The sequence below is a fragment of the Aristolochia californica genome, unplaced genomic scaffold (genome assembly GCF_029961685.1).
Source record: "Aristolochia californica isolate CCGP_79_NKW_82.1479 unplaced genomic scaffold, dmAriCali1.0.hap1 SCAF_2, whole genome shotgun sequence".
Taxonomy (NCBI): Eukaryota; Viridiplantae; Streptophyta; class Magnoliopsida; order Piperales; family Aristolochiaceae; genus Aristolochia; species Aristolochia californica.
The window spans coordinates 42,809,789-42,832,696 of record NW_027181881.1 but is presented as its reverse complement, the minus strand read 5'-3'; the positions used below and the strand labels follow the sequence as shown (position 1 = coordinate 42,832,696).

The 22,908-nt window shown below is 38.4% G+C and overlaps 2 protein-coding genes and 1 pseudogene across 2 annotated transcripts; 2 read left to right on the top strand and 1 right to left on the bottom strand.

The window, feature by feature from the left end:
- Window positions 1-2,161: 2,161 nt before the first annotated feature.
- Window positions 2,162-5,073, bottom strand: LOC137956398 (small ribosomal subunit protein eS4x-like; annotated as a pseudogene).
- Window positions 5,074-5,478: 405 nt separating this feature from the next.
- LOC137955109 (pentatricopeptide repeat-containing protein At1g08070, chloroplastic-like) lies at window positions 5,479-7,017 on the top strand. Its single transcript, XM_068801981.1, has one exon. It carries the CDS (start codon window positions 5,479-5,481, stop codon window positions 7,015-7,017), a length of 1,539 nt encoding a protein of 512 aa, XP_068658082.1.
- An 11,341-nt stretch (window positions 7,018-18,358) lies between these two features.
- Window positions 18,359-20,771, top strand: LOC137957244 (putative indole-3-acetic acid-amido synthetase GH3.9). Its single transcript, XM_068804990.1, has 4 exons — window positions 18,359-18,648; window positions 18,797-18,898; window positions 19,214-20,031; window positions 20,147-20,771. The coding sequence occupies exons 1-4, from the start codon at window positions 18,359-18,361 to the stop codon at window positions 20,713-20,715; spliced, it is 1,779 nt and encodes a 592-aa protein (XP_068661091.1). The 3' UTR covers window positions 20,716-20,771.
- The last annotated feature ends 2,137 nt before the right edge of the window (window positions 20,772-22,908 follow it).

Genomic DNA, 22,908 nt, shown 5'->3' with positions numbered 1-22,908 from the left:
CTGTCACGCTCAATCAGTGCAAACCACTGAACAAATATTCCCCTGAAGTGAAGGAACAAAGATTGAAATATCCTATTACCAATTATGTGTCTACAAAAGAACTGTTTGAACCCCTCAAAAAGTTTGTAAATAAACTCTCCTCACTCCATGTTCGCACAAGTGTTGATAATGATAATGCTCTGAAAGACTCTAGGTGTGTTCAAGCCATGAAGGAATAAATGGAGGCATTAATGAAAAATGAAACTTGGAATCTTGTTCCTCCACCTGAAGGTAAAAGAACATTAGGGTGTAAATGGGTATTCTCCATCAAGTACAAATTCGATGGAGCAGTTGACAAGTACAAGGCAAGGTTAATAGCAAAAGGATATACACAGACATATGACTTAGATTATCAATAGACATTCTCACTTGTGGCTAAATTGAATATTATTAGAGTTTTGCTATCTCTTGCAGTTACTCTTGATTGGACACTACACCAGTTTGATATTCAAAATACTTCTCTATGGAGATCTTCAAGAAGAAATCTATAAGGATGTTCCTCCAAGATATATGAAAAATTTTGAAGCAAGGATGGTGTGCAAGCTCCAACAAAATTTATATGGCTTGAAGCAATCCCCTAGAGCACAATTTGGGAGATTAGTTTGGTAATGCTGTAATATTGTTTTAAACAAAGTAACTTAGATCATATGCTATTCTTAAAACATTGACGGGGTAAAGTAACATCTTTGATAGTGTATATAGACGATATGATCATTACAGGAGATGATCCAGAAGAAATAGCAAGACTTCAAGAACAATTGGCAATAGAATTTGAGATGAAAAATCTGGGAGGACTCAAATATTTTTTGGGAATCGAAATTACTAAATCCAAGCAAGGTTTATTCATTTCTTAACTAAAATATATCTGAGATTTATTATTAGAAGTTGAATTACTAGAGTGTAAGCCTACAGATACCTTAGTAATCCCAAATCACAATTTTGGAAAATACCCAGACCAAGTACCAACAAACAAAGGAAGATACCAAAAGTTGGTTGGAAAACTTATTTATCTCTCTCATACATGACCTAACATCACCTATGCAGTAAGTGTAGTAAGCCAATTCATGCATTATTCAAGTGAAAATCATAAGAATGTTGTGAATTAAATTCATCGATACCTAAAGTCCTCCCTTGGGACAGGACACTCATGTTCTAAAAAAACCATCACCTAAGGGTGGAAGGTTATATAGATGCGGCCAAGGAATATTTTAGATAAAAGATCTACTTCAAGTTATTTTACGTTTGTTGGAGAGAAACTAATTACCTGGAGAAATAAAAAACAAAAGGTGGTAGCCTTATCAAGTACTAAAACTGAGTTTCGTGGGATGGTTAAAGGTCTTTAAGAGTTTCTCTGGCTTCAGAGATTATTAACCGAAATTGACTTTAACTCAAGCTATGAGATAGACTTATTCTACGACAACAAGGTGACTATTGATATTTCATATAATCCGGTTAAGCATGATCAGATTAAACATGTGGAAATAGATCGAAACTTCATCAAGCAAAACCTTAAAACAAAAATAATTCAATTTTCATTTGTTAAATCTTAAGACCAATTGGTAAACATACTTACAAAAGCAATATGCAACAAAAACTTCTACAACTCACTTAACAAATTGGGCATCAAAGATATAGACCCACCAACTCGAAAGGGATTATTATTGTGAGATCTTCCAAAGGAGGACTTCTTCCTCCATCCGATTGTCTTCCATATCCGTAAAAACACAGAAGTCCTCCATACCATCAGATGTTGATATGATCCAAGCTACCCGAGAAAAATTAACTGTAATTTTTTTGTATATAAATACAGATATAAATGTATGAAATGGAGAGAGAAAATAAAATTCTATTGGAAAAACTTACAAACCCTCCTCCCATACTTTTGGGGGCCTTCTCCTACTCTACCATGTCCAACTACAAAGTAAGCGTTGTACATTTCCGTTGCTCTCTACCGGCAAACTATATTACAACTTAGACCGCCTGCATGTTGCCCTGTAAATTAAACTTTCAACGAACCGAGCTGCTTGGGGACAGAATTTTGGCAATTTCTCAAATACTGCACCGACTGCATTTTTCAGAGTAAAAAATGAAGCAGGGTGGCTACAAACATATGGAACACCGCTTGGAAAGCTACCCTTCAACGAGATTGAAGATTCATCCAGTCTTTGGCTGTAGATCTAAAATTTGCTATAATGAAAATTTCTCATTTTTAACTAAATTGCAGGACACCACAGAATCCAATACCGCAATGGATCAATCACTTCCTCTCCTTGAATACTTGAAAGTAAAATGAGCTGGTAAGAAAAAATGAAGTCTAAAAAGATCTACAATAATATCCTGGTGCGACCAACCTCAAGTCATCCATTCTTAGGCGGTGGCAGCCTGAGCAGCAAGGCGCTTCCGGGCCTCTTCAATGATGGACAGCTTAATGCCCTTGCCCTTGGGCAGTGAAACCCATGGCTTTGATCCCTTACCAAGGGTGAAAACATTTCCCAAACGTGTTGCAAATGCATGGCCAGTGGCATCCTCCACATGGATGGTTTCAAAACTTCCCTTATGCTTCTCCCTGCTCTTGATGATGCCTACACGGCCCCTGTTTCTACCACCAGTCACCATGACGACATTGCCCACATCAAACTTGATGAAGTCAACAATTTTGTTGGTTTCAAGGTCAAGTTTGATGGTGTCATTAGCTCGAATAAGTGGATCTGGATAGCGGATTGTGCGTCCATCAGGTGTTGAGGTAAGGGATACCCTTTTGCCCAAATTGAACAGACCGAACCTTGCATAGTTTAAACTGGCAGAAAACAAATAGCACATTTGTCATCACCTGAAAAGCAGCTATTAGAGCTCAAATAAATTCAAGGGAAATGGTGGGGAGACCAACTAGGACCTTAGCCTCCTCATCCTTAACAGTGTGGAGACGGAAACGACCCTTAGTGTCATAAAGGAGTCGAAAGTTTTCATTTGTTTTTGGAATTGACACCACATCTAAACAAAAAACAGAGAACCAGTAGTCAGACACCAAAAACTATTGAAAGGATAATGCTAGGAACTCAAATCTAAAAACTTAAAATAGCTACAAGAGTTAGACAAAGTAAAATATCAAAACACATACCCATGAAACCAGCAGGATAGGTCTTGTCAGTCCTGACCTTACCATCGACCAAAATATGCCCTTGCATCATGATTGATATTACCTCACGGTAGGTAAGGGCATACTTCAACTTATTTCTTAGAATAAGGATCAACGGCAAGCATTCTCTCGACTTGTGTGGGCCAGATGATGGCTTGGGGGCCTATAAAGAAAGGATTTAAAAACAAACTGTCAGTGAGCGTTTAGCACATCCACCATGTAGAACATCACCAGGTATTTAAATATTATACGTACAAATGCACCGCCAAGCTTGTCAAGCATCCAATGCTTTGGGGCATTGAGCCCCTTTAAATGTTTCTTCAACCCTCTTGCCTGAAAGAAGAGAAACACAATCATAACACATACAAAAAGAAAAACAAGCAACTGGCATTTTTGGAATAGAATATGTGGTACTCTCGTATGGAGTGTCACAGGCAACTTAGTCATCCTAATATATATTCAAAAAGAAATATGTGAGGCAAGAAAATTGCATGAAGAAGAAACTAGGTCTGTTCTTTCAACTGCGTAAGACTCATCAAGCTTAAAATATATATGTAATACAGCATAAAACCATCATTTTCGCAAAAAATCAAACAACACAAAAGGCACAATAACAGGAATCTAGAAAAAATTTGCACAAACACTTAAAAACAACAGCAACAGTGATTATCAGATTGACACCTTGTTCCAGCCATGTCCGAGACAACTAGATGAAACCCTTTCCTCCATTTGGTCAATCATATGCTAGTTCATTTTCTGGCCTTTAGCTTTTCCAAATCTTTCCTCACAATTCCAACCTTTTTATACTCCTCGTTGATCCACAACATTTAATACCTAGTAGAGTTAATTGCCTACATATTCTTGAACTATGGCAATAATTACTTGCATACCCCACATTTTCAAATTACTACATGATTAATCACCGAAATTACCCACATTCAAGCCTTCACCTTTTAACCCCCCATACCTCTGTAATGTTTCATTCGTGGATGCGAAAAAACAAGCTTGAGACAGAGCTCCCCGATGATTCACAGGGATGACTACCATCACCGGAAAGACAAACCTCTCAGCTGATTTATATGTGCTTCCGTTAAAAGGAGCTAAATGAGAAAAAAATAAAACTTATGTAACTATGAAATTCTTAATATAAAAGAAAGTGGTCAACTGTACGTCCATTTAAGCCCTTAAAGAGTATGCAACCTCCACAAACAATAATGATCATACATAGGTATCAACTTATCACCAAGCAGTATCAATTCAAAACAAAAAGAATGACGCATAGCAAAAGTTGAACCATAACATAGAGAACTTGAGATCATTGTGAAAATCAAGAAAGCAAATACAATTGCTTCTCGATCATTAACGACCTAATATAATTTGTAAACACAAGTAATTAGCCTGGCTATAGCGCTTGAAATGGTTTCAATGCTTAAAAATTAGTAAGCTGTTCGAATTAAGTAAACAAGGATTCTTTCATCTGATTAAGAAAGATAAAACGGTTTAACCGGCACGAAGGACAATACCACTCCATAATCATCCGAATGCAAATAAATGGGGATACAGAAAGCTTACATGAAGCTATACTACTTCGTCCGCACACACGAGCTATATCCGTGACAGAGTGTAAAACACATAAACATTCTATTGGGAACTCAGAAACATAAGAAGATTCGATATTTCCAGGAAAAACATTGAAAAGGAGAAAGGATAAAGATTCATTTGCCCGTTGGAATGGAGATAACCAGATTAAAAAGATCTATAGAAAGTTTACCAAGAAGAATTGATGGAATAAGGAAGGTGGAATGCAGAAATAGAATACTGTAGAAGAGACTCACCATTTTTTCACCGGTCTATAGCTTCTCGACCGCGTAAGGCGAAGAGCCTTGCCTTTCTTGTGCAGATGAAGCAAGAGAAGTAAAATCCTTGCAGCGGAGGTTTTTCTATAGTAGAAGCTGTAGGCTACAGAACCATGACGAAATTACGAAAGTAACCCTCAGTCATTACATAATAACCTTTATTGCAACTTCATGATAAACATGTTCATAGTTTGCGCGGTTGTTTACGCTCCCTGATGGCCAATGCGGAGGCCATCTCTGTGTCAACGCTCTTTATTCTCCAGCCAACTCTTTTCTACTCTCTCCAAATTCGATCGCTCAGATCATCCAACACTGTCCCTGCTACAGTGCTGCAAATGTTTCAAAGCATTCCAAGCAATCCATGGTCAACTTCTTCGCAGCGGCGAATTCACAAACACCTACCTTGCAACCAAGATGCTCGAATATTGTGCAGTCTCTGCCAGAAACATGGGCTACTCTCTGATCATATTCACCACAATCGACTTTCCGAATGCGTATACATGGACTACGATGATTAGAGGCTACGTTGAGATCAAATTCCCAGAAAAGGCAATCGAATTCTACAACCGTATGAGGTCAGAAGGCATTAATCCCAACAAGTTCACATTTATTTTCATTCTTAAGGCGTATTCCTTAATTCCCGCTAACTCGGAAGGAAGAACTGTTCACGGGAAGATTTTAAAAGCCGGGTTTCAGTTTGATATATTCATCCGTACCGCACTTATTCAATTATACTGCAAATGTGGGGATTTAGGGTCTGGACTTCTGTTGTTCGATGAAGTTTCTTGCAAGAACGTTGTAACTTGGAATACGATGTTGGCTGGAAGTTTTAACTGTGGTGAGATTGAGACTGCAGAGAAATTGTTCAGCATGATTCCAGAGAGAAATGTGGCTTCTTGGAATGCTGCTATTACTGGGTATTCTAAGTGGGGTCTTCTGGAGACTGCGCGGTCAATGTTTGACGGGATGCCTGAACGAGATTTGCTGTCTTGGAGTGCTATGATAGCTGGCTATGCTCAAAGCAGAAGGGCCACAGAGGCGATAGAACTCTTTCAAAAAATGTTGCATGTAGGATTTCGGCCAGATGGTATCACTATGGTGAGCGTGCTCTTGGCCTGCTCTCATATTGGGGCTTTAGACATGGGCAAGTGGATTCATGCTTATGTGGATAAGAACAAACTTAGGCATGACGTTGTGTTGGGCACTGCTCTTGTTGATATGTATGCAAAGTCTGGGTGCATAGACATAGCCCTCCAGGTGTTCTACTCTATGGCACAGAGAAATGTCTTATCTTGGAATGCTATCATATGTGGGCTCGCCATGCATGGCTATGGGCATCAGGCACTGCAGCTTTTCACTCAGATGGAACAAGAACACATCCAACCTAATGACATAACCTTCGTTGGTGTTTTAAGTGCTTGTAGTCATATAGGATTGGTGGAAGAGGGCCAGCGGCACTTTTATCGAATGAAGAAAAAATATAGAATTGTTCCAAAGATTGAACATTATGGTTGTATGGTTGATGTTCTTGGTCGTGCAGGTCTCATAGAAGAGGCTAAACAGCTTGTCAAGAGTATGCCTATGGAACCTAACGTTGTTGTTTGGGGGTCTTTGCTGCATGCTTGCATTATCCATGGGGATATCCATGAAGGGGAACATGTGGGCAAACGTCTTTTAAAATTATCACCAGGAGATGGAGGATATTATGCGATCCTATCAAATATTTATGCTCTGAATGGGCGTTGGGATGAAGTTGCAAAGATGCGAAATGGGATGAGAGAGAGAAGACTAGAAAAGATGCCTGGCTGCACCTCCATTGAAGTCGACAGTGTGATCCATGAATTCGTTGCCAATAACAAGAAACACCCAAATTGGCACAAGATCTCTGAGACTTTATGTAGACTCACTATCATCCTAAAGGATGAAGGTTATGTGCCAAATCATCTATTAAATCTGTATCATATAGATGACAAACATATACCGTAAAGAGACTTTGCAGTCAATTGTTGTATTCGTTCATTATTCATCAGTAAAAGTGTTTCCAAGTAACCATTGATTGTGAATGTATATGTGCATCTGGACCACATTCTTCTCTCCTTACTGAAGTATAAGGCTTTTAAGATTTATATAGATCAAGTTGGAGGAGCATTTCCAAGAAAATGTTGAAGGTCCAAACTGTCCAGCAGGCAACTCTGGTGTTTCTATCTACTCTGGTCAACAAATGACGAACACTATATTCTTGCATATATTTAGTTATCCAAGAAGAATGTTAGTCTATGTTTCTGAAATAAGAGAGAGAAAAGGAAGCTTGGGAAATAATTGAGAGCTGCTGCAAGAAAGAAGACAGCTTGATTAAGGGTCAGGTTCTATTCCCTCATCTCTCTTTCATATAATCACTGAAGTGTCAGTTGTGAAAATTACAAGCACGCCTCTTTCTATGTATACTATATGCATAAAATAACACATAATGAGATAAGTACCCCAAGAGAGAGAAGGCCTAATATACGAAATTACCCACAAGTAAGCCCTAGCTTATTAAGAAAAGATTAAAATTCTCTTTTCTTGAAAACCTTGGTGAAGGAATATTGAGGTGGCCTGCAGATCTAACAGATGGACTTGAAATCTCTCACTCATAATATCATTTTTAATAAAGTGATATGATCAACTTATCGGAAGGTATCCCTTGTAGGCACATTCTTATCGCTTTAAGAAATGACTATATTGATTAACTTCCTAAGCATTACATCACGAAGAGATGGAAACAAATTATAACTGTTAGTTCGGATCATAGTAGTTGTGAATTTTAGGGTGAAGTAGTGCCCTTAACACCTAATAGAAACAGCGAGTTGGGACTTATTTGGACAGATTGCTTGCATATAATAAATTATTCTAATGAAGTATATGTTTTCGCAAAAGAAAAAATAGTTAACCTTCACTAGCAGTTACTGGAGTTCCAATTACCTGAACTAGTGGAAAATGAATTTGGGAAGGAGAAAAGTAAAGGTAATCATTCATTCTATCCTCCTGAGATTTCGAAAACAAAAGGTTGTGGTAAGAGATTGAAGGGAGGTAAAGAGAAGGGAATAGAAGAGGCTTCTCGAATCAAAAGGTTGTGTCATGGTTGCAATGAGCTAGCACACCATGATAAACAAAGTTGTCCTAAGTTGAAGAAAAAGTAATTAATTACTTATTTAGTTATGTTTGCAATAATTTATTTTGTATTCTTATGTACTTGTTCAATAGGTTTGTTTCGTCTCTTTATTTTTTTTAAAAATGAAACATCTATAGCAATAGAGGGGCATCCCTTGCATGAATCTCAAACTTCAACAACAAATGTAAACAATAGCGAGTTTTTAAGTTATTCTTATTTGAATGGTTATTTGGGGATTTTAAGCTTATATTTTTTGGCATGGTGATACATGAATCAGAAAAGTTAATATTAGCTGTAATTATTTTGCAAAATTCAAAAAATTGTGAGCTGCTTCAAGGGAAATTCTACACAAATTGATATTTCAAAGTATGAGTATGGCGGGCATACATTGATCTTTTAGATAGATGATGTTTTGCACAAATTGATTCATAGATGTTGAAGAACATAGGGTTAGTTATTAGAAGTTTCGTGGATAAAAAATCTGTCAAGTTTTGAAGCACATTATTCTTTATCGTGCGTACTACTAAATTCTCTTTAGCTATGAATTATAACATAAAAATGTGTTTTTGTAGTTTTCGATGTAATACCCTTATGTGGTTTAAATAGATGTAATTTGAGCACTGTAATTTCATATATAATTTGAGCATTAGAATTTCAAAACTTGTCATTTCAGATGTATCTTTGGACTTGATTCAAAGAGTTTCAAACAAATGCACTAATTGGACTGATCCAAACAAATTTAACTTGTATATATGCCAAGAATAAGAATAATGATAATGATTGATTCAGGAAGAAGAATATGATTACACAACTTTTCATTGTTTTTAAAAATTAATATTTTGCTATGTTGGTAGAAGAGGTAGCCTTCAAAACCAAGATGTCATCATCTATAGAATCTTCCATCTTGGACTACCTTGCACTGACAAAACAAATTTTTGTACCATAGTAAACAAAGTTATGCAATATACGTTTTTTTAATGAACACACTTAGGACAATAACACATTGAACAACAACTAATCAGTTCTCAGACATTTCTCTTAATTGCCAACTTCTATATTTGTATCAGGCTTTCGAAAATCTCACTTTGAAATGATGTGGGAGTAATACTCTCAAAATTGTCATACTTGTTATCATTCTTCACCCAATATGCCTTGTTGCATTGAACCAATTCATTTAGATGTAGCCACTATTCCAAATTCTCACGAAGCTATAAAAAGCAAAAATCAATGAGATAGATAAATTCTCACTAGTCTTTAGAAGTCATCTATGTCAAAATCCTTGTAAATAACTTCGCTTTGGAGGTTGAACAATGGAAATACAAGAAACAATTAGTAAAAAAAAAAATTATGGCTAAAAGATCAAAAAAATATCAACAAATGGTTGACCAAGAAAAGTAGAGAGTTTAGTACATAATAAGAGTAATGTGACTCTATTGGGATTTGAACCCAAATCTTCAATTGCCCGGTGTCATACCATTAGGCCACAAAGTCTTCTCAATAAAATGGAAACAAAACAACTAGTCTATATACACACAACCACCTCAAGGCCTACATACTCATCCCTAGGGCCTGCAATATCATCAGCCACATTTGTATCACTTGACTCACCTTTGCTTTCTAAAAGTACTTGTTTTGATTTTTTGTAACCTGTTTGTGAATTTTCTATCAATTGTTTTTTACAACATAAATATCAAAGTTCAATAGTCTCATGATTAATCTCACTGAGAAGTTGACTAAATTCCTTTGTCAGTAGTAGTGTCTACTACAAAATTTAAAAGACGATGAGAAAATTATTCTCATAGCCATTAGCATGTACAATGGATTGCAGTAGGTCAACCCTCCACACGCCACCCACAATGAACTTTATCTGCAAATATAAAACATTATAAAGGGTCTCAATACAATGATGTGCAAAGGAAAACATTATGACTGAAACCAAATGTAAAAATAACTCAAAATGGAACCCAGATTCTCCAATTAAATTGGTGCCTCACAAAATCTTTAATGACTCACTCTTCCATGACCAAAATCATGGATTATCCAATAAATAAACAAAACGTAGGAGGAAGGATAGGATTCAACTATAGAGAAACACATTTGAGATAAATACATTAATTATGCATCTCCGTTACTTATCACAATACCCTAAAAATGTTTTATGCATTGTGGATCACCTAAATGGACTTTCTAGGAAGTCCATTTTATTTTCCGAAATCCTTCTCTTTGTGGTGTTTAGGTTGTTCTTACGGTTTGATCAGTTTTAAATATACAAAAACCAACCAATGTCTACCTAGCTCTCATTCTCAGAGCTTTCACTCCCTCCATGTCAAGTTCTTGGATAATATAGTCAAGGAACAAAATAGCAAAGAAAGAAAAAAGGGTCCCATCACTAAATTAATGGTAAGAACCAATAATATAAAAATATAAAAATTAAACAAATTAAGAAGTTGAAGCTTTGATCATTCACGAGTCACTGTAAAAACGTGAGCAATGGAGATTATTGAAGCTCAACACACACAAATGATCACAAGAACTTCTAATTGCTCGTTCAACATTCAATCATACTCCAAAGACAAGTGATTATGGGTGATGTACAATATCATCTATAAGGAACATCAATTTCCTACTGGTCCCAATAAGAATAAATGAAATATTCAAAATGTAAAAAAAAAAAAATGCACTTGAGAAAATAATCAAGATTTAAGCAGACAAAGCAATAGCCAAATAATCTTCCTATTCTCTAACAAATCTTTGCAAAAAAAAAAAAAAAATTGATAAGGTGCAAGTTTGATTAAGCTTGGTTCATACCTTGCAATAGAATGGCAACCAAATGGTAACGGCATCACCGGAGATGGCGATGGAGACTCTGACATAAGCTTTGGTGGAAGAGGAAAGACATAATCAAAGAACGAAGAAAGGATCAGGCACTACAGGGAATAAGTGGTGATGGTGAGGAAGAGGAGATTGGATGATGGCAAGGCTTGGCAGAAGTGAATGAGCCAAGGCAAGGCTGCGGGGCTTAGGCGACGGGAACAACGTATGTGGATGGGAATGGGCCGAGCGAGAAATGAGAAGAGAGAGAAAGAGGGGGGAGTTGGGAGAAAGGGGAGCAACCTTTCACCTCCACCGTTGATGAATATTAGACGATCCGGATTTAATTTTTGTATAGTTCGTAAGATAGCCATTTCATACCTGATCAAGCCCCGTATAGTATATATTCTATATATATATACAAAAAGCTACTTAATAATGTCCCCTGCCACCACTGCCATCAATCATCTCTATAATACTCGTAGCTAGGGGTGGCATGGAGCCGAGCCGAGCCCGAACCTGCCTATGTTCGAGTCGAGCTTCAAGCTGAACCTCGTCTCGAGCCTAAAATTGTTATAGAGCTTGAGCTTCAACATACATTTAAAAAATTTCAAAATAAAATAAAATATATATCTATATATAGAGAGAGAGAGAGAATTTTGTATAAAATTTACATAAAATTGGGCATAACCTATATATATATATATATATATAATACATGTATAAGATTGGGCATGACTTCTACTTAAAATTGAGCATAATCTATGTATATAATACTTATATAAAATTTGGCATGACCTCTACTTAAAATTGAACATAATCTATATACATAATACATGCATAAACACTCCATAAATACTCCATAAAATTGTCCATACATTCCATAAACACTCCATAAAATTATTTATACACTCCATAAAATAATCTAAACACTCCATACATTGCATAACATTATGAATAAACTCCATACAATAATCAAACACAACAAAATTAAATGAAATATCAATATCAATTTACAATCACCCAAGTACAAACTATAAATCCTTTAAATAAAATCTTATTGCTATTAGTGACTTATTAGAAAATTATAAGAAATATTTTAAATTTTTCTTAGAAAGTTAAATAGACCTCTTATTGCCTCTTCTAGGGAAATAAATAAAAACTGATAATCAATCTAATATATTATTATACTTATCGATACATTTTTAATCAAATAAAATGTCAAACACAAAATTGCATCATGCTAAAAGTATTACAACATCAACTGTTAAATACTTATTAGAAAATTTTCTATACAGTTTTCTACCCCATCTTGGCAGGAAAATCTTACTTAGAAAATTATATGATTTTTTAATAAGAATTTTTAATTAGAAAAATATTTACAAAAACATGATATACTAATAGTTCATTGAAACTTATTTCTATAAAATGTATTTTTAATTTGTTCAAGAGCTATGAGGAAGGAGAGTTTAAGGATTTTTTTTTTTTTGTTACTTTATGATCTCGCACATGTGAAATCATCTTCGCGCGGGGGAGGGGGGAGATTATTTCTCCCCTAATTTCTCCCCTGAACTTACTGGTTTTGGTTTTCCATCGAGACAACGCGGAGGGAAAGGGGTTACGGCGCAGGGGAGGACCTGTCGTTGGGGATGACGACTGCAATGGCAGTGGCGGCGGCGACGGTGACGGAAGCGGCAGTATCGAAAACAAAAGCGTCGGCGAGGAGAGGAAGAAATCGAACAAACGGACATAGAGGCGGTTGTCGATGGCGATAGAGGCGGCGACAATAGCCAACGGAAGGGGCTCGACGGTGATGAGGGGAGGAAAAAATCCCCCCCCCCCCCCCCTCCCCCGTCGCTCCCGATCCCGACTCACCTCGAGCCGCCTCGTGACCTGACGAACCGAACCTGACTTCGGTCGAGCTTGGCTCATTAATTTAAACAATCCGATTTCGGAAATCAAGCTCGGCTCGAGCTCGAGAAATAATGAATCGAACCGAGCCAGCACCGAGCCAAACTAGAGCCCGCTCGGTTAGAAACCACCCTACTCCTAGCGTCTAACTTTGACTTTATTCTCTGAACATTCACGTACCTCAGTATTTTACCATTTTTCCGGTGGATGAAGAGAAAGAAAGCAAAAGCCTTTTCAGGTCAGCTTGCATAATGGACGGACAGGCTTATCTTTTTGTAATATTTGGCACAGTACAGAGACAAAAAGCGTCTTCCATGATAAGAAAAGACTCAACCCAACCTTCCCATTTCTGAATTATAACAAAGTTCCTCCCTTTTCTTTTCCTTTCAACTTTCCTTTATTGAGTAATTGTATCCGCATTATGCTCAGGAACCCTACCCATTTGATCCGGGCGAGATTGCCTTTGCTGTCAATGATTCTCCAGATGAGTCGATCTTCTGCTCTTTTCATTGGTGTCCATGCTGATTTGATTGTGAAGTTCAGAGAGAAATTTGGATGAACCAGTCAGTTTTTATGAAAAAGATGGCCACCTTCCACAAGAATCGAATATGAGGAGAGATATTACCTTTTCTATGCCAAAATGTTGTTTGATCCTTCGGAGTAAAAGTTGCTTGCTACCTCATGGCATTTTAACAACAGTTGATGGACATTCCTGTTCTCGTCTTATATGCTCCTATGCTCCACGTATTTTCTAGAGAAAGAAGAGTAATTACAGTTGGAGAGCATGAAAGAAAGGAGAGAAGAAGAATGGAAGGGAAAAACCTATGAGGATCATAGTGAGGATGCCATTATAGATCCTCCCTTTTTATATATACTCATATATTATCTAGGGGAGATTACCAGCAAGATATTAAAACTAGAATAAATAACTTTCAGCTTAAATAGAATAAACCCATATTTTCCTACGCTCCTCTTAAAGCTAGGGAGAATACATCAAACATTCCTAACTTATTACATAAAGAGGAAAAACTGGTCCTACAAAGAGCCTGGCGAAGAAATCTCCGAGTTGATTATCAGGTATGACCAAAGGAGTTGTAATCTTTCATCTAATTAATGATAACTTCACATATGAAATGATAATCAACTTCAATGTGTTTTTATCCACTAATAAAACATCAAGTTTTTCATTGTTTTGTTGTCACAAGCCATGACCATTTGCTTAATAAATGGAAAACCAAACTTTGTGATCAAAGATTCAACTCATATCTTCTCACATGCGATAAACGCCATAACCCTATACTATGCTAATTTCGCACTCAACCTAGCCACTACTAGTGGCTTCTTACTTCTCTATGTCACCAAATTTCTCCCAAGAAATATACAAGAGAGAGAGAGAGATAGATAGATTATAGTATAGATTAAGCTCCTGACTAAATTGATAATACCTTATCTCCCAATATTTGAGATATGTCTACAATGAATTCAATATGATACTAGTATTTCTCTTGTTGGTCTCATGCAATCACTACCTATTCTTGAGCATCTCTAGGAAGACATCTTCGTGGATTCCATAGAAGGGTTGCCACTATTTTATGGCAAGATTGTTATCTTAGTGGTGGATGATCGATGAAGCAAATATGCCCAGTTTTGTGCTCTTGCTCATCGTTTTTTCCACACGTCAAGTGGCTAAGGCCTTCATTCATAATGTGGCCAAATATCATGGTATGTCTAGGTCTATTATTTCTATATGTAACTCTTTTTTTCTAAGCTCCCTTTATAAGAAACTCTTCTATTTGTAATGCATAATCTTAAAAATGAGCATAGCCTATCACTCTCAAATCAATTGGCAAATTGAAGTTATTGATCATTGCTTAGAGACTTATTTGTGCGGCCAGCTTTGTGGGTGACAAACCAAAGGAGTGGTTGAAGTTACTCTAATGGGTTGAGAATTCCTACAACACCTCTTATCTCTCTTTAGTAAAGACCTCTCGCTTTTCGGTACTTCATGGCCGACCCTCTTCAAGATTTATCAACCTGTGTGTTGGGTGCCACTAGAGCTACAACATTGGAAGCATGATGATAGCTCCTCTCTCTTCTCTAGTGAGAGAGGACTGCCTGCATACCAAATAAGAAAGGGAGAAGAGTAGGACTGATTGGCTGGGGAAGGGTATCCCTCCCTTCTAATTGTCATGAATATGGAAAGAGGAGATGGGGCACAGTCCTCCTACCCCTCTTGTAAGGTAAGGAGAGGGTGGTTTTGGCACCAGGGGAGGGGAACCCTTGTTGGTGCCGAAAATTGGGAGGGAACCACAAAACCAGACCTGGGCAATCAGATTTTAGGGTTTTTCCGAGTTTTTTAAACAATATGAGACGAACACGGGGCGGGCACTGGTTGAACTCAACTGGTCCAGTGTGTTCCAGTGCAATAACAGATAAGAAAAACGTCATGTCGAGACTGATTTGGTCGTCTGTACATGACGCGTGTGACCCACCAATTGATTAATAGTTGACAATAACAGAAGGGAAAGCTGATTATACACAGGAAGCACCGGTCCTAAACCGCCTTCCGTTTCAAACACTCGAACGCGACCATCATTAACCCAAAGAGGAATCTGGCCAATGCCACTGCAGGATCGGCTGAAGTCATTGTAGGCCTCTTTTGGTCTGAACTTCACGTTGGTTTCTGCGTCTGCTGCACTAATTACCATCTGCAGGTTTTTAACGTCGGTCTGTGTACAGGGAGAGGGAGAGAGGTAAAGCGTTAAATGGAAGCCTTCTTTGTGTACACATGTTTCGTCTTCTTCCTTTTGTGAACAAAAAGCTGCGTGGATCCATGGCGCATGCGCCTTTATTTGAAAAGTTCCTCTTTCACTTTCTTGACTCTTTTTGTCTTTGACACACTTATTATCCTTGAGAGGCTCCTTAGGGCACTCGAAGACCTCGAAATCCTCCCTCGGTAGTTGACAGAAGGTCCTCTCCGAGAAGATAGATGGTGCTTCTGACACTGAGGAAAATGAGCTCTGAGAACAAGAAACCAGCTGATTCGTTCAATTCAGATAAGAACTGTTAAGGGGTAGGGACGGAGAAGGGGCCGCATGGCTTCTGCGCCCCAAAGTCGACCAATGCAGAATGCTCGCACTGGCCTCGCATTATCAGCCTTCAAGTGGATAATGGCGGGCATCATCATGTTGGAATCAAACGTGCTCCACCTAAGACACAGAGAAGATGAAGAAAGCCGTGCTGGGTGCTCCACCATACCTTTCCTACTAAAGCAATTTTGTCCCAGTTGGGAATAACTTTACGCACCAGTGATTTCTTCAGAGGCCGAGAGCTTAGAAGGGGAACAAATCACTCTTCCTGGAAATGCCAGCGTCATTTGCCTCTAATTCATTGATGCAGGTTTGAAGGTTCCATGCAATTGCCAACCTCATTAATGGTGAAATATATCTTTCAAGTGGATAAAGAAAACTATAGCTAAGTTCGATTTTCTTCAGCAAGGAACTGCAGAAAGGAATCACAAAGACGAAAGAGCCTCGACTGTTGGAAGTCAGTGGAGTCGTCTTCTTTATGGGCATCTAGGGTCCTTTTATCCATAACTGTGATTGGAGATCTTTGCTTCTCTTCTGTCTTATTTCTTCCAGTCCACACAGTTCAAAAGCTGGGGTTCAAGTCCCCCAAAGCTTTCTTACTCCTCTATCTATTGCAGTCAGAGTCCTCATTACAGAAGATCCAAGAAATCCATTAATGCTGTTTAGTATCTCAATTAACTGTGCGTAAACTTTTACCGATTTGCCATTTCCACGTTTCCTGAAAGCTCAGAACGTATTTGATCAGTTTCCCTCAGGACTCAGATAACCAGTCGACACAAACTGTAACTAGTCACCTCGTGCAACAAATAACCAGTCGATTAGTCCTCTTCAAAGCATCTTAATGAACTGAGAGCAACAACCCATTAGTAGAAGTCAGTTCTCGATTCCTTCAGTTAGAGTGATGCGTTCGCGTCAATCTATAACATGGAGAGTCGCCATTATCGCATATAATGGGAGCATCGATGCCTTGATTTCCATAGTACAACAGATCCCATTTCCATCTTCTCTCAAGAAGATGCAAAATCATATGATTGTTTAAGCATAAATTTTACAGATTTTATTTTTTGATAATGTAGCCTTGTTTATGAAATCCTTTAATTTTTCTAAAAAATTTAAAGGCACTGCTGCTTACACCCTCAACAGGCGTAGAACAAGCACTTCTGGCTGTCAATTTCGATTGGTTTGAAAGCAGAAGCTAATTAAGAAACTGTAATTCCTTTTATGTCGTCGTGGTAGAAGTAGATACTGTGATGATTCTTAAGGTGTGTTTGTTTGTGCTAATAGAAAATTTTAAGAAAAAATGTTCTAAAAAAATAACAATTGTGCCATTTTTGGGGAGGAAAATATTTTCCTTTTGTTTCTTCTTGATTCCTCTTACTTTTAGGGTCTGTTTGGTACCCATGGAAAATAAATGAAAATGGGAGAGAAAATTAATTTTTATTATTTGGTAGTAAATAATCATTAAGAGAAAATAAAATAAGAGATAATAAAATTTCTCTCACAAAATAATGGAGTTTTGGGAGAAAATAAAAGAAATAGAAACTTGACAAAAAAAATTAATCGTCAAAATTTTAAAATATTTTTTTTTTTCATTTTCCACATGTATCCAAACAAGAAAGACTACATTTCGCTATTGTACAAACACAAGGAAACTGCGTATAGGGAATTTTGTCATATTCAATAAAAATGATTTTCTTGTCGTTTAATTTTCTTTTGGTAATAGAAATGATCGCCAAATCGAAAGTAGATCCACATTGGAGGCCTCATGTTATGGTCTTGGGTAAGTACTTGGTTTTCCGCTACTTACCAAACCGGTCTTTTGGGTAGTATTAACTAGGTGTATAACAAATATGATAAAATAATCCCGGATTTTCGCCGGGACCTAATCAAAGGATCCAAAGTACCTTTTAGCTTCGATCAATTATTTTTGAATTGGCCCAATTCACTTAACCAGTGACAGCACGGTGCAAGTAGTAGAATTAGCCAAAAAAAAATCATATGTGCTTCTATGTACAATCTTGGGCGTGGATAGATTCCATTTAAGTGGGCTAGGTGATTGATTGGGCCCAGAAGATTCTTTGCCCAATTTTGCTCCTGCCAGTTTTGACTAGGTCTAATTAACGAGATCCATCGGCCAATACGAATGGGCCAACCTTTCTTCAAAGAATCTGGCCAGGTCAAAACTGGTTTTTGTCGACGGACTTTTAACCCTGTGTAAGCATTATATAAAGAGCTGCGCCGAGCTTCAAACCATTATTCTAACCGGTTGTCGTCCCTTAACGCAACCACCGTTGCCGTGGTGTGGGGCGCAGTCGTGTTGCTTTCTTTCAGTGTCGGAGAGAGAAGAGAGTGCTTTTCGGGTGCAATGGACGGGAAGAAATTGGAGTACAAAGGAGAGGAAGCCCTCAAGGAATTGGAGAAGATGACTGAGAACGCTGATGAGGTCCAAGAAAACATTCTCATGGAGATTTTAAGCAGAAATAGAGACACCGAGTACTTGAACAAGTTTCTCGGTGGATCGACAGACACTTGGGTATTTAAACGCCGCGTTCCAGTCATTACTTACTCAGAAATCCACCCCTACATACAGAAGATCTCTAATGGTGAAGATTCAGCTCTTATATCAGGTCACCCGATCACAGAGATGTTGATCAGGTTCCTCTCCCTGTCTCTGTTTCTCTAAATAGATTTCTTTATCAAATCACTGAGCTTTGCAGACAGGATAGTATCCCATGTTGTTATCAATGCAAATTCGTATGTTCGTGGCTTGAGTACTGAAAGCTGATGAAATGTTTGTTGATAGTTCTGGGACTTCCGGTGGAGAGCCGAGGCTGATGCCATCAATAGCAGAAGATCTGGACCGCCGGACATATCTTTACAACCTTATCATTCCGATCATGAACCAGTAAGGACGGAAAATGTACTAGAAAAGGGGATGCCTCTCTGCTCTCCAAAGTGGGACACACGAAAAGCATCCCCACTAGCTCGCCTCGTAGCTTCCATTGTCTTCCACTGTTTCTATTTTCATGCAAAGAGAGTCGAGGGAGAGATTTTTTTCGTTGGTGGAAGATGCCGTGTAACGCAAAGGCTCACCGTTTCTGTTTTCTGCTACCTATACAGCCAACAGATGACAAATCGCCTTTTTTCTTTCTGATTTTCTTTCTTTCTTCCCTCTTCGACCGCTAGTTTGATTTCGTTTTGATTTTCTGGAAATTTCCAGGTACGTACCTGGTCTGGACGAGGGGAAGGCCATGTATCTGTACTTTGCCAAGGCAGAAATGTCGACGCCCTCCGGCCTGCCAGCTCGCCCGGTCCTCACAAGCTACTACAAGAGCAAGCACTTCAAGTGTCGTTCCAGAGACCCTTTCAACGACTTAACCAGCCCCGATCAGGCCATCCTCTGCACTGACAGCCGCCAGAGCATGTACTGCCAGCTTCTCGCAGGCCTCGTTCACCGAAAGCAGGTTCTCCGTCTTGGAGCCGTCTTTGCGTCCGCTTTTCTCCGGGCCATTACTTTCCTCGAACGCGACTGGACCTATTTCTGCGATGACATTCGATCCGGACAGCTAGACTCCTCCATCACCGACCACAGCTGCCGGTCCGCCATGTCCGACTACTTGACCTCCCCAAATCCCGATCTCGCCGACGAGATTGAGGCCATCTGCGATCGCGTGTCCTGGAATGGGATATTGGGGCAACTGTGGCCCAGGGCTCAGTATGTCGAGGTGGTAGTGACGGGATCCATGTCGCAATACATCACGGCTCTTGAATTCTACACCGACGGAAAGCTGCCATTGGTGTGCACCATGTACGCATCCTCCGAATGCTACTTCGGAGTGAACCTGAAGCCTTTATCCAGTCCTTCGGAAGTGGCCTATACTCTGCTGCCAAACATGGCCTACTTCGAGTTCATAGAGCTGGAGAACGGTGCCCATTCTCACGACAATCAAGACGAAGAGGTTTCCAAAGATAGGCTCGTAAGCTTGGTAAACGTCAAGCTCGGCCGCTACTATGAGCTCGTTGCCACCACCTTCGCCGGTAATTAAGCCTTCTATTCTGGAAAAAACAAATGCCTTACCACAGCAAGCAAGCTCTCACACGGTTCCATACGACAAAAACTAATCCGCGTCCCCGTCGATTTCTGCCTGTGCAGGTCTGTACAGGTATCGCATCGGCGACGTGCTCCAGGTGGTGGGTTTCCACAATAGGGCCCCTCAATTCCGATTCATCTGCCGCCGCAACGTTATCCTAAGCATCGACAATGACAAGACCAACGAAGAAGACCTCCACAAGAGCATCTCCACGGCCAAGAAACTCTTGGAACCTTACAACGTCCTCCTTGCAGAGTACACGAGCTACGCAGACACCTCCACTGTACCGGGACACTACGTACTCTTCTGGGAGATCGTTTCTACTTCCATGGATGTTGCGGTCCCTCTGGAGCCACAGATACTAGAGGAGTGTTGTGCAGCTGTAGAGGAAAATCTTGACTACGTCTACAGACGGTGCCGTGCGTTCGATAACTCCATCGGCCCTTTGGAAATACGTCTGGTTGAGCAAGGCACTTTTGAGGGATTGATGGATCTGGTCATCACCCAGGGGGGTTCCATTAACCAGTATAAGGCGCCGAGGTGCATCAAGTGCTCCTCTGCATTAGCTTTGCTCGAGTCTAGGGTTACCGCCTGCTTCTACAGTCCAAGGGATCCCACTTGGATTCCGTAACAAGCAACGTTCAGGGATGAACTATCTGAACATTTTTCTCCAGAACAACGCTACAATGGGTCCGACAGCTCTTTTCTTTAGGAACTCCTGTCAATCTACTGTAGTTTTCTTTCAAGAAGAGAAGGGCTAGTATTTAATCGACTCTTTTGATACAAAAAACTCCCATTAAAGCCTAAAAGAAAACTTAGGTAAATTTGAACTGTTGAGTTAAAGATAGGATAAACTCGTTTAATTAATACTCAAATTTAATTACAAGACCTAATTAAGTTCTTCTAAGCCTAATGAGTGAAACTATTTTAGTCATTAAGAGACTTTACTTAGTCCAAATTTAAATATCTATTTTAATTTAATTTATTTTTTATGACTAAGACATTTTAGCATGATAAATTAATTAATATTTAATTTATGCCATGTAAATTAATGCTTGTCTCAAATTACTTATCTATGATTATTTATATATGTGATGTCATGTGATTAATAGGCATGTAATAGAACTTTCAAGATTTCTTATAACACAGAAAAAGCAATCGAATTCATAGCCATGTGTGTTCAAGAAGAAGGTAGAATTGATTGAGGAACTAAGTGAAAGTGCACATTTAGTGGCGGACAGCGAGAAGAAAAGAACAAGCAAACTATTAAACGAAAGGGAAGAGGATTGTAACTCTTGTCCATTTCTTATTTCACAAAGTATTGTGATACTAGGTCTACAAAAGTTAGTAGGAGTCAAGTCTATTTTGGTATTACAAAGGTAGAGGAGGCATGCTCATTTGTATTTTTTTTTTTTTATTAATTTGGTATTAGTTAGGCATGTTAGTAGACCTTTGTCCTAGCCCTTGAGGGAGGATTTAGGCATAGGGTTGGGCATGGGTTGGGTTCCATGTGAAACCCAATGTGACCCGACTTAAGAACACCAAAATTTGGATTTTATGTTTCACCCCTTCAGTCAAAGATGGAGAGGGGAAAAAACCCGTTGGGTTTCAGGTCGAAGACGGGTTTCCCCAAACTTGACCTACGAGGATGAGGCAGGGATATGAACAGGGTAGACACAAATTAGGGATGGGTTGGGTTTAACTCGAGTTAGTAGGGATGGGGTGAAGATGGGGTTGTGGGGATAAAGATCCAATGAGGGACGGGTTTGAAGTTTTGTGTTTTTTTTTTTTTTTTTTCTTTTTGTATTCGAAATGACTTTCTTGAGTAATAAAAATTAAGCAACAAATTATCAAACATGGTGTCAGCCACTAGGTGGCCGACCCTCTAATGAAAAGGATTAAATCCCCATCTTCTTTATGCTTTATACTCTTCCCATTTTAATTCTTGAAATTGATCTGTCACAAAGGTGTTGATTTTGGAGCTCTTCCAATGGTAGTAAAATCTAATATATTCTCTCAAAAAAAAAAACTAAACATAATAATTATGTTAGGAGGATGCTAGTATCACTCCACCTAATTTTGATGATAACAAATAATAAAAATTAACAGCTTAAAGTGAAAAAACTTTGAACAAATTTTAGAATCACAACATTAACTGTTCAAATAGATTGTTGAATATTCAAATGGTCAATATATTGACCACTAAGTGGAAGTCTAACTATATGAACAATGTGCCAACCATTCAAGCAGTCCACCAAGTAGAAAGGTTGAAGTGGCCCGAGCATTTGAACAATATTCTCCTAGTGTATTTGAATGGTGTATGAAACAAAAACCATGAAAAGTAAGAATCATTTGAACAATAGGCTAGTCATTGAAATGGTACATAAAAAAACATGCTAAAAATATAACCATTGAAACACTCACCCTATATTCAAATGATGCACTGAGTAGAAATTTGTTGGAAGGATCATTCGCACAATGGTTGAAATATTTGAATAGTACCTTGAAAGTGTTCCAAGAAGTAGACTGTTCGAATAGAGTCAAAACTATCGAAACAATGCTGACCCAAAAATTTGTGGGTTTTTTCATGCTTTAAGGGTCTGTTTCGAACCCCTTTTATAATTATTATTCCAAAAAATAGTTAGTGAAAAGAAGAATTTATTCATTATCTCATTTTTATTAACTTTATTTTAGGAATAATAATGGTCAATTTCTCATTTTCTTTTCCAGGGGTTCCAAACAGACACTATATCTTAAAACTCTATAAATAATCTACTATTGTGTTCAACACTCAAATCAAATACTTTATTTGTAATCGTTATTG